The sequence below is a fragment of the Camelina sativa genome, chromosome 19 (genome assembly GCF_030686135.1).
Source record: "Camelina sativa cultivar CO46 ecotype springtype chromosome 19, ASM3068613v1".
Taxonomy (NCBI): domain Eukaryota; kingdom Viridiplantae; phylum Streptophyta; class Magnoliopsida; order Brassicales; family Brassicaceae; genus Camelina; species Camelina sativa.
In genome coordinates this window covers 28,278,501-28,295,268 of record NC_141898.1, presented here as the reverse complement: position 1 = coordinate 28,295,268, position 16,768 = coordinate 28,278,501, and the positions used below count along the sequence as shown (strand labels likewise).

Here is a 16,768-nt window from a genome sequence, read left to right as displayed (position 1 = left end):
TAATTAATTGAAATATGATTAATAAAGTAGGAAAAAAGGATAATAGTATTAAAAACCGAAACCCCAATCTTACGTTTCCACATCAAAGTGAAATAGAGAACTTCATTCTCTTTTTTTTTTCATTTCATGCCTATTGGCGTTCCAAAAGTACCTTTTCGAAGTCCTGGAGAAGGAGATACATCTTGGGTTGACATATAGTGCGACTTGTCAGATATATCGGGCTATATGGGATTTCCCCATTTTCTCCCTCGATCGAGATATCCTCTGTTTCGCTCGAAACGATTGATTGAATTATCAAAAATTTGTAACGCGAAGCGCAAAAAATAAAGTGGAATTAAATGCAGGGAGTATTTAGATTGATATTAGATTATCAAATTTTTTTATGGTTTACGTGATCGGACTAATAAAATGAAGTATCCAGGCTCCGTTTAGCAAAAACCCAATTGATAATTAATATATAATATTTTTATAATTAACTACTTAATATGATATGCAAAATTCTGATAAAAATTCTATAAAAAATTTGAAACAGGGTTATCTAAAACTGTTGCTCAAATAAAATAATTCAAAATTTGTTGACTATTTGACAGAAGACATGTGAAAGAAATGAATTGAAAAAAAACGAAGGAGTAGTAAAAAAAGACGCGGTATTTAGTTTATTTGTCCTATATGTGCAAATCAAAATCGGGCAAATTTTTCCTTTTACTCGGGGTAGAGCATAAACCTAAAAAATGGAATAAAAAAAGTAAAAAGCCCATTCAGGAACAAGAAAAAACCATCGCCATTTCAACTGAACCTCGATGAAAAAAAAATATCAATGAATCAAATGAGTCTGACAGGCTTAATCAATCGTTTTATTAGAGGATTATAATATCTAATAAAAGGCGCCAAAACTAAAAATTTCTTTTACTTTTGGGAGCAAGCCCTTCCGTTATAAGTTAGAAAGAAAAACCTTCTATGAAAAAAGGGGAGGTTGGAATCGACACATTGATTTTTTCACAATTTTTGTTGAACCGTATGCACCAAAAGGTGCCTGTACGGCTCCTAAGGAATAAAATTTTATCCTAATCAACCGACTTTATCGAGAAAGATTATTTTTTTTAGGCCAAGAGGTTGATACCGAAATCTCGAATCAACTTATTAGTCTTATGATATATCTCAGTATAGAAAAGGATACCAAAGATCTTTATTTGTTTATAAACTCTCCTGGTGGATGGGTAATATCTGGAATGGCTATTTATGATACTATGCAATTTGTGCGACCCGATGTACAGACAATATGCATGGGATTGGCCGCTTCAATAGCATCCTTTATCCTGGTCGGAGGAGCAATTACCAAACGTATAGCATTCCCTCACGCTTGGCGCCAATGAGTTTTTTATTTTCGAGAAAAAATACTATGCCTTCGCCATCGGAAATATGAATTAGTTAAGTAATAATAGCATGGCACTTCGAATTCAATATGAAATTTTTTAGATTAAAAAAAATTAGATTATATATTGAAAGAGTAGTATGAGATAAGGAAGAGGTATTTCAAATGATATCTTACCTATTTGGGCACATTTCAGCGTCACAAACTTTGTTTTCACACCGGAAGCTTATTTACAAAATTTATCAAAAAAAAGACACTTTGGGATTGCTGAATCAAAAAAATGATATATAAAGCAACGGAACCATCATAGTATTTTTTTAACTTCTACAAAAAAAGAAGGATGGTAATTGGATGATTTTTGGATCTGCGTATAATACAACCTATATTTTGTTTTCTTTCGCCAAAAGGAAAGGTAAAAAAAGTCAATTCCATAGTGGAGCCGTATGCAATGCACAAAAAAGCCTGTACGGTTATTCAATTTTCTCTGTTTTTTTTTTTTATCCTGCCTCATTCTGCGAAATAGAAACTATATCATCAGGGTAATGATCCATCAACCCGCAAGTTCGTTTTATGAGGCACAAACGGGAGAATTTATCTTGGAAGCGGAAGAATTACTAAAACTTCGCGAAACCATCACAAGGGTTTATGTACAAAGAACGGGCAAACCTATATGGGTTGTATCCGAAGACATGGAACGGGATGTTTTTATGTCAGCAACAGAAGCCCAAACTCATGGAATTGTTGATCTTGTAGCGGTTCAATAAAACATAGGAGCGATTTCATACAAATCTACAATTTCTAATTTTATATCTTTTTAGATTAAAGGTTTACGTTCATATTCTCTTCAATATTTTTTTTATATTGAAGAGAATCTTGATAGAGAAGTAATTCAGAATTAGCCGGTTAGAACTAATCTAAACCAGCCCATTATTTATATGATTCCGTATGCCAACCATTAAACAACTTATTAGAAATACAAGACAGCCAATCCGAAACGTCACGAAATCCCCAGCGCTTCGGGGATGCCCTCAGCGACGAGGAACATGTACTCGGGTGTATGTGCGACTCGTTTAGATCATAGACTGAGACATAAAAAGGAAATTCTTTTTGAAATATCACGGATCAGTACCTGTGAATAAAATAGAATGGAGGAACTCGATTCATTATTTAAAAAATATAGATCGTTCATATATTCTATTGTGTCTGAAACTTATGGTTTACATTGGTGCAAATCCAACCAACTCCATTTTTTAGAAAACCCCCAATGATAACAAATGATTATCCATTAAGCGGGGGAAATTCCATTTTTTAGAAAAAAGATTCCACTCTTAAAAGAAAAGAACGGACTAACAGGGTAAATGACCAAATCAATTTTCAAAATGAAATACCGTTACTGTATAAAGGGGATCTCATTGTGAAAGACCTATTACTGGAATATTCATGGGGTAGAGCCAAAGAATGTGAATTGTGCAAGTTACCAATAGTATTGATTAATTAAAAGAAGGAGCTCCGGTGTATAGAGAGGACCTCACCGTTTTAGAAGTAACCATAGAAACGATGGAACCCACTATTTATCCAATTCTATTTCTATTTACTACTTTTTGTAGTTATTCTATTTTTTTATATCAAGGGGATTTATCCTTTCAAAGCAAAGGAAAATACCTAGCAAAAAATAGTGGTGGGGAAGGTTAGAGTAGCAAAAGCCATTGGAATTTTTTTTATACATTGGAATAATTCGTTTGATTATTAATAGACTAGTAAAGGGGAAAAGAATAACTAAAAAAAGAATTAGTTATTCATCAAAGTTTGATTTATTCAATGACTAGAATTAAACGCGGATATATAGCTCGGAGGCGTAGAACAAAACTTCGTTTATTTGCATCAAGCTTTCGAGGGGCTCATTCACGACTTACACGAACTATGACTCAACAGAGAATAAGAGCTTTAGTTTCGGCTCATCGGGATAGGGGTAAAAGAAAAAGAGATTTTCGCCGTTTATGGATCACTCGAATAAATGCCGTAATTCACGAAATGGGGGTATTCTATAGTTATAACCAATTCATACACAATCTGTACAAGAAGCAATTACTTCTTAATCGGAAAATACTTGCACAAATAGCTCTATTAAATAGGAGTTGTCTTTATACAATTTCGAATGACATAAAAAAATAAGGGGATTGGAAGAAACCCACGAAAATTTTTGAAATAGAGTTCTAAGGAGAATGAGCTCGGGGAAGGTAGAGTAGAAATTAGTATTATAAAAAAGTCGTCAAAACAAAACATTCATCTCTTTTTTAATTCCTTCAGATTGGAATTGTTATTCAATTCAAGAATAAGTCTATTTTTTTCTGGTTCTAAGGCTAGTAGTTCTAGGGGTCGACTCACTTCTTTCAAATTGTTTCTGATTATTAAGAAAAGGTAACAAAGATAAAATACGAGCTTGTTTTATAGCAATAGTGATTAATCGTTGTTGTTTTAAAGTCACTCTATTCACCCGTCTAGATAATATTTTTCCTTGTTCACTAATAAATCGACTAATTAAACTCATGTTTCTATAATCAATTCGATCCCCCGATTGGATCGGGGGCAAACGCCTACGAAAAGATCGCTTGGATTTAGTAAAAAGTCGCTTAGATTTATTCATAATTTTTTATTCCTTATCTCTAAAATCCTATTTTGGTCGGATCAAAATAAAAACGATTGCTATTTCTATATAGGATAGAGTTTCTATATAGAATTAAAAATATAGGATTAGATTTCTTTCTATTGATTTATTTGTTTATATTTATATATATGTAATAATATATAGATACGAGCATTATTCCTGTTCTTAAAATAAAAGTTGACATACAAACACTCAATTTGATCTATTTCTTGATTTCGCCGTGAATTGTATGTTTATAACAATAGGGACAGAATTTTCTCAATTCCAATCGACTGGGGGTGTTATGCCGATTCTTTTGAGTAATATATCTGGAAATTCCCGCCGATTCTTTCTTAATATCATTTCGAACACAACTGGTACATTCCAAAATAATTGTTACTCGAACATCTTTACCCTTGGCCATGAAACCTCCTTTGGATTTATGATTCACCTCAATCTTCTATTTTAATTTTAGGATCCAGAAAGAACAAGAACCAAAAAAATAGAAGCTGTTAACTAAAAAAATTTCTGAAATATTTCGTTGCAATGAATATTTTATTAATTAGTAATTAAATAAAAATAAAATAATTAAGTAATACAATACAATGATTTTGTGAAAACTATATTGAAAATCTTTGTACAGTATTTTTTTAAATATCTCATAGGATACTCTTTCCCTAGCAACACTTTTTTCGTTCTATTACTAATTTAATTGGATCCTGAACCCTCGTTTTTATGACCTCCCCCCCCCCTTTTTTCTAATTAATTTTTTATAATAAATTAGAAAAAGGGGGGGGGGGAGTCCCCGGTCGTTGATTGTATCTCTAAAATTTTCACCCCTTTCTGATGTTAATAACTAGAATTAAAAAAAGGGAAATGTTAATGCATCCGGAAATAAACGATTAATCTCTATTAATAAACCTGCTAACGAACCGAACCATAGAGTACTTAGTACCGGTGCTACGGAAAGATATGTTTTTAGATCTCGCATTTGAAATCCTCCTTCTTTCTTCTTTATTGTATTACATTATATATAGTAATATATATAACTACAGATGTACATGTAATTAAGAAGTTCTTGTATTTGTATACGTAACTTCCGTCCCCCCGCTTTCAAAATTATAATTTAAATATTGTCTACTAGAACGATCTTATAGATTCTATTTGAAAACGTAAACGCCTTTTTATGTAAAATTTAAATTGAGAGAATTTTTGTAAAAAAAAAAGAAATTTTTTTATTATATCTTTGTTATCTGATATGAGAAATACGAGAAAAAAGAATAAATGAATTTGATATACCAATAAAAAAAGAAGAAGGATGTGGAAAACAAGACAGGAATTCTCTACAATGACACTGTAAACCAATTGAAAGGGATGTAGCGCAGCTTGGTAGCGCGTTTGTTTTGGGTACAAAATGTCACGGGTTCAAATCCTGTCATCCCTACCTATTACTGCTCTTCTGAGCAGTAACGAGGTATCTGTTTTGATCGATTTTTTTAATAAAATCGGACATACATATAATTCTGAAATTTATGATATACTATGTAGGATATAGTATATACGTACAAAATCGAGTCGGGTTAAAGAATGCCCTCTTTCTAGCCTTTTCGTTTTTTAGAAAAAAAACAAGAAAAACGCTCTTAGTTCAGTTCGGTAGAACGTGGGTCTCCAAAACCCAATGTCGTAGGTTCAAATCCTACAGAGCGTGATTTCACTCTTGTTTATTAGATTGTGTCAAAATTCCACTGTTCAAAATTACTGAGCAGCAATCGGAATTAGACCTCCCGCATAGGAAAGCAAGAAGGAGGTCAGTAAAAAAACGAGATGTTAATTAATTAAAAGTCCAACTGATCACCACGTCTGTATTGTAAATAAGCAGTTACGAATAATCCAGCTAAAGTAATAGGAATTAGACCTAAGACGATTCCAAATAAAAAAACTTCAATCATTTCAATTTTCTTTTGTTTTCATTTTTGAAAGGGAGAAAAGAGAGGTACTATCTATTCCTAGCTCTTAATCTGTATTGCCGATGAATCTGAATGACCAAAATTGGGTAATTAACACGGTAAGCAACTATTGAACATATGAAATACCACCGAAAACCTTTTTTTATAAAAAAATCTGCATTCCATTAATTTCAAATAAGTCGTATTTTGCTTAGACCAATAAATAGAACTGAGGTTATAGTTAAAGCTGCTAGTAGAAAACCGAAATAACTAGTTATAGTAAGCATGAAGGGACTCAATAAAATATGTTTTTTTATACATATGTTTCTAAAGTACTTCCCTAAGTTTCAATTGAAATTTTTTTTTAGAAATAGAGAAAGATAACTAGTTCCAAGAATTAAAAAATTCAATTGAAAATTGGTGAATTATCAATCATTATAGGTGGTATGAACAAAAATAGAGAAGGATAAAAAGAACTCAATTCATCGTCTTTGGCATCTGCACTATCTCAGGAGTCAGAATTAACGTAACTAATTAATTGAAAAACTCTTTAAGAAATTAATAATAAAAAAAACTCTATTATCTAACGTCAGTCAAAACATATAACTTTTTTTGAATTAATATGTAAAAATTTGAAAATAAGTTGTTTTATTCTTTTTTTTTTTAATTGACCTTAGAACCTAGAATATGCCCCTTTCTACTTTATTAAAATTGAATTTACTTAAATTTGAACTCATTAGATTAAATAGTAGAGCAGTTTTCTTCATTTAATCTATCGAATGAGACTAAAAAGAAAAGAGGTATCCTACACGGAGAACGAGATTAGTCCAAAAAATATTTATTTATTTTAACTAGATTTTAAAAGATAACTAGATTTTTAAAACTTGTAATTAGCAATTTCTATTATCGTTTCCTTTCAAGGTTTTAGGTTGTTTTCTTTCGAGATTATATAGAAAATAGAGTGAAAAACCCATCACCTTTGTAGTTAGTTAAAGAAAGAAAAAAACCTTTGAATTGTGAATTGAATACAACAAAACAATGCACCCATTACAAATATTTAGTATTTTTGTTATTATTTTTATTTTTGTTATTATTTTTATTATTATTTGTTGTTCTTTTTAATTGATCCAATCCAAAACTATTCTTCTTTTTCTTGTTACTGCAAATTCATTCCTTAAAATGAAACAAAAAGTAAAAGGGGGGGATCACATTATCATTAAAAAAAATCTATTCTACAATTATGCATATGCAATGAAAATGAAATTTATTAATTTTTAATTCAATTAACTTGGGACAATATGAAAATTTCCTTCATGAATTATTAGAATTAAAAACTAACCTCTTGGGTTTTCATTTTATCTAATCTTTAGTTTATTTTCTAGTCCAAAACGAATAAAGGATCAAAGCCCCTTATAGATTACAGTAATTTGAAAAAGTGGGACACGGTTATACATCGACAAGCAAGAAAAAAAAATTATCTAACACCCCATTTCTATACTAATTCAAATTGCGTTGCTGTGTCAGAAGAAGGATAGCTATACTGATTCGGTAGACTCTAAAAATACCCTTGGTACTTTATTGACGATCTCACAAAGATGCAATCTCAGTTAATTTTAATTTACTGATTCATCTTTTACAGAATCGATTCCCTACGAGAATATCTGGAGTTCAGTATGTCTGGAAGCACAGGAGAACGTTCTTTTGCTGATATTATTACCAGTATTCGATACTGGGTCATTCATAGCATTACTATACCTTCCCTATTCATTGCGGGCTGGTTATTCGTCAGCACCGGTTTAGCTTACGATGTGTTCGGGAGCCCTCGTCCAAACGAGTATTTTACAGAGAGCCGACAAGGCATTCCATTAATAACAGGCCGTTTTGATCCTTTGGAACAACTCGACGAATTTAGTAGATCTTTTTAGGAGGACCCAATGACTATAGATAGGACCTATCCAATTTTTACAGTGCGCTGGTTGGCTGTTCATGGACTAGCTGTACCTACCGTTTCTTTTTTGGGGTCAATATCAGCAATGCAGTTCATCCAACGATAAACCTAATTCAATTATAGAGCTATGACACAATCAAATCCGAACGAACAAAGTGTTGAATTAAATCGTACCAGTCTCTATTGGGGGTTATTACTCATTTTTGTACTTGCTGTTTTATTTTCGAATTATTTCTTCAATTAAGAAAAGAGCATAGAATAATAAAATAAAAAAGAAAGAGGAGTAATTTTCTTATCCCATTCGGATGGATTATATATAATAATTATCTCTGACTGTTTATGTTTCTAGCATGACCACTCGATGAAATGTGGAGGGAAGCGGGATAAATGGCTGATACTACTGGAAGGATTCCTCTTTGGGTAATAGGTACTGTAGCTGGTATTCTTGTGATCGGTTTAATAGGTATTTTCTTTTATGGTTCATATTCAGGATTAGGTTCATCCCTGTAAAAATTGGATGAGCTGAGTTATAGACGTGAAAACATAAGAACTCAACGGGGCCCAACTCTTCCTTCTTTGTCTGATTCGAGGGGGTCCCGTTGAACTGCTAATAATCAGAACAAATTTTTATCGTGTTTTTGAAAAATGAACTTAATTAGATTAGTAGATTATGAACATATAGTATTTTTTAACCTTTCAAAGATAGAATAAAAAAGGGGAATCACTTAATTCCCCCTTTTCCTGCTTCCCCGGCTGACACAATATTTTTTATCATTAGATCTATCATTAAAATTTTCAATTTGGTCTATACTATATAAAATAGAAATATAAGTTTTTTCTTATTTTATTTATTTAGTATTTCATCAAAATTGAAAAAAAAAAGAAAACTACAAAAAGTAACTACTATTATATTATTAATTAATAATTATATATACTTTTAATTAATATATTATAATATATTAAAACGTTATATATATAGAAACAGTAATATATATGTAAACTAAGAATAGGAATTTTTAACGAATTGAATCAAGACGGACAAGATGGACACAAGAAAAGGATGTCTAAAATTCCTTTTCTTGTGTCGAAGACTAGCAAGATAAAAAATACTCCCTATAGTCCCTAAAACTTGTTGTTTCGCCGATTTATGGTTCCCTTTTTTTTCGGCGCGTGCGTTCCTTATCTGATTTTAGTATCTAGTCAATTTTTGCCATTCGACTAGAAAAAAAACTCTTGATTATTCATACATTCTATCAATTTCAATTGGTCAATAACGACAGAGTTACATCACACCTCTTTTCGTTTTTCAAATTTTTATTGAAAAATAAATAAAGGGGGGGTAAAGTGAATTCTTCTCAATATACATACTAGTATTAGGACTATGATACAAGTAATTTCTGACATCTAGAATAGCAAATCTAAAAAGAGGCAAAAGGCTTTTCATAATTTTTTTGTTCTTTTTTACGAATTTGATAAAGCTAAATAGACAGATCTAAAAATTCATTTCGGATAATTGAACCTTCTCAAACTGTTTCTTTTTAAGAACCAAAAAGATTTGTGCCAAAACAACCGATCCTAAGAAGAACAAAAGGCCTTGGACACGTAATGGATCTTGAAGTACTATTTCCGCATCCCCCTGACCAAATCCACCCACATTAGGATTACTCGTTAATGGTTGATCGAGTTTAATGGATTCGCCCTCGGAAACAAGAAGTTCTAGGCCTCGAGGGATAATATCAATAACTTCGCGTCCATTTGATGCATCCACTATGGTTATTTCGTATCCCCCTTTTTCTTTTCGTAAAATTTTGCTTATTATCCCTCCTGCCGTAGCATTATAAACTGTATTGTTACTTTTGCTACCATCAGGATAAATCTGACCCCTTCCCCTGTTTCCACCTACGTATATAGGATATTTTAAGAAGTGAACATCTTTATTAGTAGCAGGGTCCGGAGCAAGAATAGGAAAGGTTATTTCACTATATTTTTGACCAGGAACAGGACCTATCACAAGAATATTTTTTTTATTGGGGCGATAATTCTGAAAAGACAGATCTCCCAGCTTTTCTTTCATCTCGGGTGAAATACGATTGGGGGGGGCTAATTCAAACCCCTCCGGTAAAATAAGAACAGCTCCCACATTCAAAGCTCCTTTTTTACCATTAGCTAGAACTTGTTTTAGTTGCATATCATAAGGAATTTTAACAACTGCTTCAAATACAGTATCAGGAAGTACCGTTTGTGGAACCTCAATATCCACGGGCTTATTAGCTAAATGGCAATTGGCACATACAATACGCCCAGTTGCCTCTCGTGGATTTTCATAATTCTGCTGGGCAAAAATCGGATATGCACTTGAAATGGATGCCCAAGTTATTATATATATCATGAGTGAGACAGATATGGAGCGAGTAATCTCTTCCCTTATCCAAGAAAAGGTATTTCTAGTTTGCATGGTCCAATCATTTATCCCGAAAATTTCTACAATAAAGTTAGCTAGGTCGATAATATACTTCCCTAGCCACAATTCTGCTATTTACATTTACTGAAAAAAAATCAAATTTTTTTGTTGAAATATACAAGGAATCCCTCATGGGTAAAAAGAGTAAAGTAAATACGACTTTGATTTGGTTATGATGTATAAGGTACGAAAGATTAAAATTGGATCGGTGAATCTTTTTTTAGTCGTTTATTGCATGATAAATCACTACAAGTGACGGAGATACACGATTTAAATAACGAAAAATCCAATATTTAAAAATTGTATCAAGAATGACTGGAAAGGTAGAAACTAGACCAGATAAAATTTGCTCATAATGAGCAAACCCAAAATCTTTGTAAATATAACCAATCATTAGTTCCCAACCGTGAGGCGAATGGAATCCAATACATAAATCAGTTAATAAAAGAATCGAAAAAGCTTTAATTGTATCACTTAAATTATATAGAAATTCTTGAACCCAAGAATTCAGAATAAAAAGCTTTTCCTTACCCCAAAAGGAATAACCACTTAGAATAACGAAAGATATTAGATTTGTCGAGAAGTGCAAGATTGTATGGATACGATACTCATTGTGTATCTTGATGAATTGGATCGTTTCTTTGTGGATTCCTAGACGAAATTGTTGTAAATCGGTTTCTGGGTATTCCTTTATCATTTCATCGAGCTGGAATAGTTCCTCTAATTGTATGAATTTTTCTAGAACACTTTTTTCTTGAATATCATTCAAAAAAGTTTCACATTGTCTAGTATTCCACCAATTAGTAATCCAAGTTTTCAAACTTTTATTACAGCAGAGAGAGATCAACCAGGGCAAAAAGACTATAGATGTAAAATAAAAAAAAGGAATGAATGCTTTATTTTTTGCCATTTTGAATCTGTGAATTGTTAATGAACCTACCTCATTTGTTGATTCTATTAGATCTAATATTTCTATCGAGCATGAGTTTCTATTCTAATTCGAATAGAATATAGTTAGCCTATGAATCCATTTTCTCTTTTGCTGTTGATTCAATACTGAGTCTTTGCTTTGAATCTAGAAAGAATACAGAAATAGACTCAGAATACACTTCCAACTTGAATCAAGAAAAATTGGGTTTCCAGGATGTTATTCCCCCTTTTTCGATCAATACTAATTTCGAGACGAAGAAACTCCTTTTCTATCAAATATATCAAAAAAAACGAGCATAAAAGAATAGATTAATATTCAATTGAAAAAAGGAAAAAAATAAATTATTTCGTTTTTTCTTCCTACTGCCAAAGCATTTAGTCTTTTAAAATTAATTCATTTCAAAATACTTCAATTGGTACACGCAAGAAGTAAGCCAATTCGGCAGCTTTTTGCTCAATTTCTCGTGTAGTAAAATTCTCATCAGTACGAATTAAAGGAATAGCCCCTTGACCTCGAATTTCCATATAAAGGACACGCCGAGCAGAAACACCCTCTTTAACTTCTATTCTGATGGACTGAATATCTTTCATAAAGAATCGTAAAAAGATGCGACGACTTTTTCCAGGAAATCCCCAACGAAAAATACGCACTATTCCTTCTTTTCGGTCGAAAAGATCATAACCACTACCCACATTCCACAAAATAGTGCACCACAAATAGCAACTAATAAAGAGACCCGCGATCCCATAGAAAGACATCACAATCCCTTGTGGAAAAAAAATGATTTCCTGGGACGGAAATAACGATATAACATTTCTACCAAGATAACTGGAAGTTCCAACCAATAAGAATCCTAATGAACCTAAAAATAGGATAAAGGCCCAGCAGAAATTACTTGTTTTTCGAGACCCCGTTATAAATTCTATCCATATAGATTCTGATCGCCAACTCATATATATTAGATCCAGTTATACATTTTTTTGGAATTGAGAAAATATGACTTTCTTTTTTTTTTTCAAAGTAACTCTCATCCACTATTTTGTTGTGAACCTTTACCTTAGGAGTAATTAATAGAATTGAATTGTTTATTTCTAAAATAATAACATCTCCTTCCTTTATATGATCCCCTATAGTTATATACATACAAATAAATAGATTCACTGGAATTTCAGACATCGGCCCGATGATGATCCATTTTTCAAAAGAGCGCAAGTTTTTTTACGTTTACACACGCATAAGAGCTTTTTTTATTTATGTTTGTAGGAATCTATGTGTTATACAATATTCTACCAAATGGGTCTTATCGAATCGAATCGAAGTTTTTAAAATAAAAAAGGGGTGATACGATTAGGTTTCAGCCGATCTAAAAAATCTTATTTTTTTGAATATGAAGAAATAAAGAAGCCATTGCAATTGCCGGAAAGACTAGGCCTACTAAAGGCACAAAAATAGAGGGTAAGTTATTGAAAGTTGTCATAAAATGGGTACCTCAATTTAATATTTGTACCTGTTATTGTTATATTCTGAATTCTAAAGATATCTTAGAATATCTTGTATTTTTTTTATTTCTATTATATATATTATATAATTATACTAAGTATCTTTAAGTAAATATATATCTAATACTAATATACAACCTAATAGAAATATATAGAATAGAACCTAATAGAAATAGAATAAAAAAATAGGTACAAGAAACGCCAAACTAAATAAATAGACTAATTCATCTTTCAAAACCAAATAGATGTATCATAATCCCCTTGTTAGATTGATTATTCTTTTTCTCTTATATCTTATAATAGTCATTAACAAGCAAGGGAGGAAAATAAACTTTTTTGTATTTGTCTAGTCTAATTTGAACTTAAAAAAAAATTCACTTTTTATCTTGTTGATAGAGGTTTACTGAGTAGTAAACAAGAATATCGATAAAAAAAATGATTCGAAAGAAAAATGAATTTTTCAGGGTTTTCATTTAATTCTGATAAACGAACCGTTCTATTTGATTTAATTTTTGTTCAAAGGAAAAAAAGCATGGAGCTGAAATAACTCGCTCAGAACACCTTTTAAAAGATTACGTGGTACAATTGCATCCAATAAGCCCTTACGTAATAAAGATTCAGCCGCTTGTGAACCTTCAGGCACGGCTTTTTTCAATGTTTGTTCAATTACTCTTTTACCCGCAAATGCAATATAGGCATAGGGTTCGGCAATAATGATATCCCCCAACATACCAAAACTAGCTGTCACTCCACCGGTAGTAGGAGATGTAAGAATTGATATATAGAATAACTTTTTACTTGATTGATAATCACATAAAACCGAAGAAATTTTAGCCATTTGCATCAAACTTAAACTTCCTTCTTGCATTCGTGCTCCTCCGGAAGAACACACTAAAATAAGAGGTAAACATTGATTGGTAGCATACTCGATCAAACGAGTTATTTTTTCGCCTACTACGGATCCCATACTACCCCCCATAAACCGAAAATCCATAACCCCAAGGGCTACCGGAATACCGTTTAGTTGACCTGTACCAGTTTGAACAGCGTCAGTCAATCCTGTAGTTTTTTGAGCAGAGTCAATACGATTTTTATAAGGTTCCTCCTTCGAATGAAATTTAATGGGATCCGCGGAGACCATGTCTTCATCCATAGGATTCCAAGTACCCGGATCAATCGAAAGCTCGATTCTCTCTGAACTACTCATTTTCAAATAATGTCCACATTGTTCACAAACATTTATTTTGACTTTCTTATACATTAATCCATAACAATTGTCGCATTGAATCCACAATTGATTGTAGTTTTGAGTTATATCGAAATCCTTAGAACTTATTAAATTACTACGATTCCTATTAGTTCTTATCTTGTAATTTTTGCTTTCACGAATCTTTCCACTTTCACTACAAATGAAATTATAAATGTAACTTTCATTGGAATTATTACTATCGCTTAAAAAGTTACTATCAATACAGATGTAAGAACGAAAATAAGAATCAATGCAACTATTAATGTAATTAGTACAATTATATTTAGTATCCTTAATGTAAGGATCATAGTGCAGATCGTTGTCACCTTTAGATCTATTATTCAGATAACTAGAACTACAATAATTATAAAAAAAATTTTCTAGGTTACTAAAATCATTGTCAATCTCAAAATTTTGTTTTTTTATATCAAAATATATAGAATAACTATTCTTATTACTATCCCTAACAAAAAAGGTGTCATCCGATATGAAATTGCGAATGTCCTTGGAGCTAACTAAAAGATCAACATTGTTGGAATAATTAGAACGCTCACCCCAAACATAAAAGTTTTTATCCATATCATATATAAAACGGTCTTGACTTATAGTAGTCTTTTCACCAGGAGCAAAACTATCCATTGCTTTACTTCGTTCGCCTCTGTATTCCAATTCTCCCTTAGAAAACATAAAATTGAACCACGATTTTTCCATAGAGCTTCTGGCCTCTATTTAAATGAAAATACAATAACAATAGATGAATAGTCATTCAATGAAAAAATTGAAAAATGCAAAATTTTTTTGAATAGTTCATTTTCTATTCAGAGTAAGCAAAACATATCGATGCAATTGCTAAGATTATTAAGTAAAAGTAAAGTAATTGAAATTAATAAATTTCAATTCTAAATGAAAAAAAGGATTTTCTTATATTGTGTAAAATTCTCATAAAAAAAAAAAAAGAAATATTTGTTCTTCGCTTATGAATATAAGGATATGAAGAACTTTTTTAGTAAAATCTCGTATACTAATATAAAATAAAAAACGTTTTTTTATTCCAATACGGAATGAAAAGAAAAGGACAACATGCAGGATGGGGTAGAAGAAGCGGGGATACTTGGTTCAAGCCCTGACACGCAAGAATACAACACTCCTAAGAATCCATATTTCGTATAGGATTTCTTGTGGACACAACACTACAATAACAAAATTGTAGTTGTGTTTAATCTTCTTTTTTTTTTATTGAAGAGTTTTTTTATATCTAGATTAAGTATGTATCTATAAAAAAAATAGTATATACAACAGATAAACTCGGCTCAATCGTTTTAGTAAAAAAAAGATTGAGCCGAGTGCAATTAAACTAATAAAACAAACGTGAATTACTAATCTAATCTAATCTAATTTATCTACTCTTGGCCATCTAATTTATCGACGGTTGGGAAGTTAAATCTGATCTCTTTCCATACTTCACAAGCAGCAGCTAGTTCAGGACTCCATTTGCAAGCTTCACGGACAATTTCATTACCCTCGACTGCAAGATCACGTCCCTCATTACGAGCTTGTACACATGCTTCCAGAGCTACTCGGTTAGCTACGGCACCCGGTGCATTTCCCCAAGGGTGGCCTAAAGTTCCTCCACCGAATTGTAGTACAGAATCATCTCCAAAGATCTCGGTCAAAGCAGGCATATGCCAAACGTGAATACCCCCTGAAGCCACAGGCAGAACACCAGGTAGTGAGACCCAATCTTGAGTGAAAAAGATACCGCGGCTTCGATCTTTTTCAACATAATCATCGCGCAGTAAATCAACAAAGCCCAAAGTTGACTCCCTGTCTCCTTCAAGTTTACCTACTACTGTACCCGCGTGAACATGATCTCCACCAGATAGACGTAAAGCTTTAGCTAGTACACGGAAGTGCATACCATGATTCTTCTGTCTATCAATAACAGCGTGCATTGCACGGTGGATGTGAAGAAGTAGGCCATTATCTCGGCAATAATGAGCCAAACTAGTATTTGCGGTGAATCCCCCTGTTAAGTAGTCATGCATTACGATAGGAACTCCCAATTCTCTGGCAAATACAGCTCTTTTGATCATTTCTTCACATGTACCCGCAGTAGCATTCAAATAATGCCCTTTGATTTCACCTGTTTCAGCCTGTGATTTATAAATCGCTTCGGCACAAAATAAGAAACGGTCTCTCCAACGCATAAATGGTTGGGAGTTCACATTCTCATCATCTTTGGTAAAATCAAGTCCACCACGTAGACATTCATAAACTGCTCTACCATAGTTCTTCGCGGATAACCCCAATTTTGGTTTAATAGTACATCCTAATAGGGGACGTCCATACTTGTTCAATTTATCTCTTTCGACTTGGATACCATGAGGTGGTCCTTGGAAAGTTTTAGTATAAGCAGGAGGGATTCGCAGATCCTCTAGACGTAGAGCAGCCAGGGCTTTGAACCCAAATACATTACCTACAATCGAGGTAAACATGTTAGTAACCGAACCTTCTTCAAAAAGGTCTAATGGGTAAGCTACATACGCAATAAATTGAGTTTCTTCTCCTGGAACGGGCTCGATGTGGTAGCATCGTCCTTTGTAACGATCAAGGCTGGTAAGCCCATCGGTCCACACAGTTGTCCATCGTACCAGTAGAAGATTCCGCAGCTACCGCAGCCCCTGCTTCTTCAGGTGGAACTCCGGGTTGAGGAGTTAC

At 32.6% G+C, this 16,768-nt stretch overlaps 1 protein-coding gene and 1 non-coding gene across 2 annotated transcripts; both read left to right on the top strand.

The window, feature by feature from the left end:
- The first annotated feature begins 10 nt into the window (after positions 1 to 10).
- LOC147921243 (ATP-dependent Clp protease proteolytic subunit) lies at positions 11 to 8,188 on the top strand. The gene is made up of 3 exons (XM_087500629.1): positions 11 to 197; positions 1,070 to 1,363; positions 1,911 to 8,188. The coding sequence occupies exons 1-3, from the start codon at positions 127 to 129 to the stop codon at positions 2,134 to 2,136; spliced, it is 591 nt and encodes a 196-aa protein (XP_087356755.1). The 5' UTR covers positions 11 to 126; the 3' UTR covers positions 2,137 to 8,188.
- On the top strand, positions 5,651 to 5,724 carry TRNAW-CCA (transfer RNA tryptophan (anticodon CCA)). Its single transcript has one exon. It is a non-coding gene; the product is annotated as a tRNA-Trp (tRNA).
- Positions 8,189 to 16,768: the final 8,580 nt, after the last annotated feature.

Excerpts from the sequence above, each read along its gene's own strand:
- LOC147921243 (XM_087500629.1), top strand. The coding sequence starts at position 127 with ATGCCTATTGGCGTTCCAAAAGTACCTTTTCGAAGTCCTGGAGAAGGA. Across the intron at positions 198-1,069 it reads ACATCTTGGGTTGACATATA|CAACCGACTTTATCGAGAAA; the intron begins GTGCGACTTGTC and ends TTTTATCCTAAT. Across the intron at positions 1,364-1,910 it reads ATAGCATTCCCTCACGCTTG|GGTAATGATCCATCAACCCG; the intron begins GCGCCAATGAGT and ends CTATATCATCAG.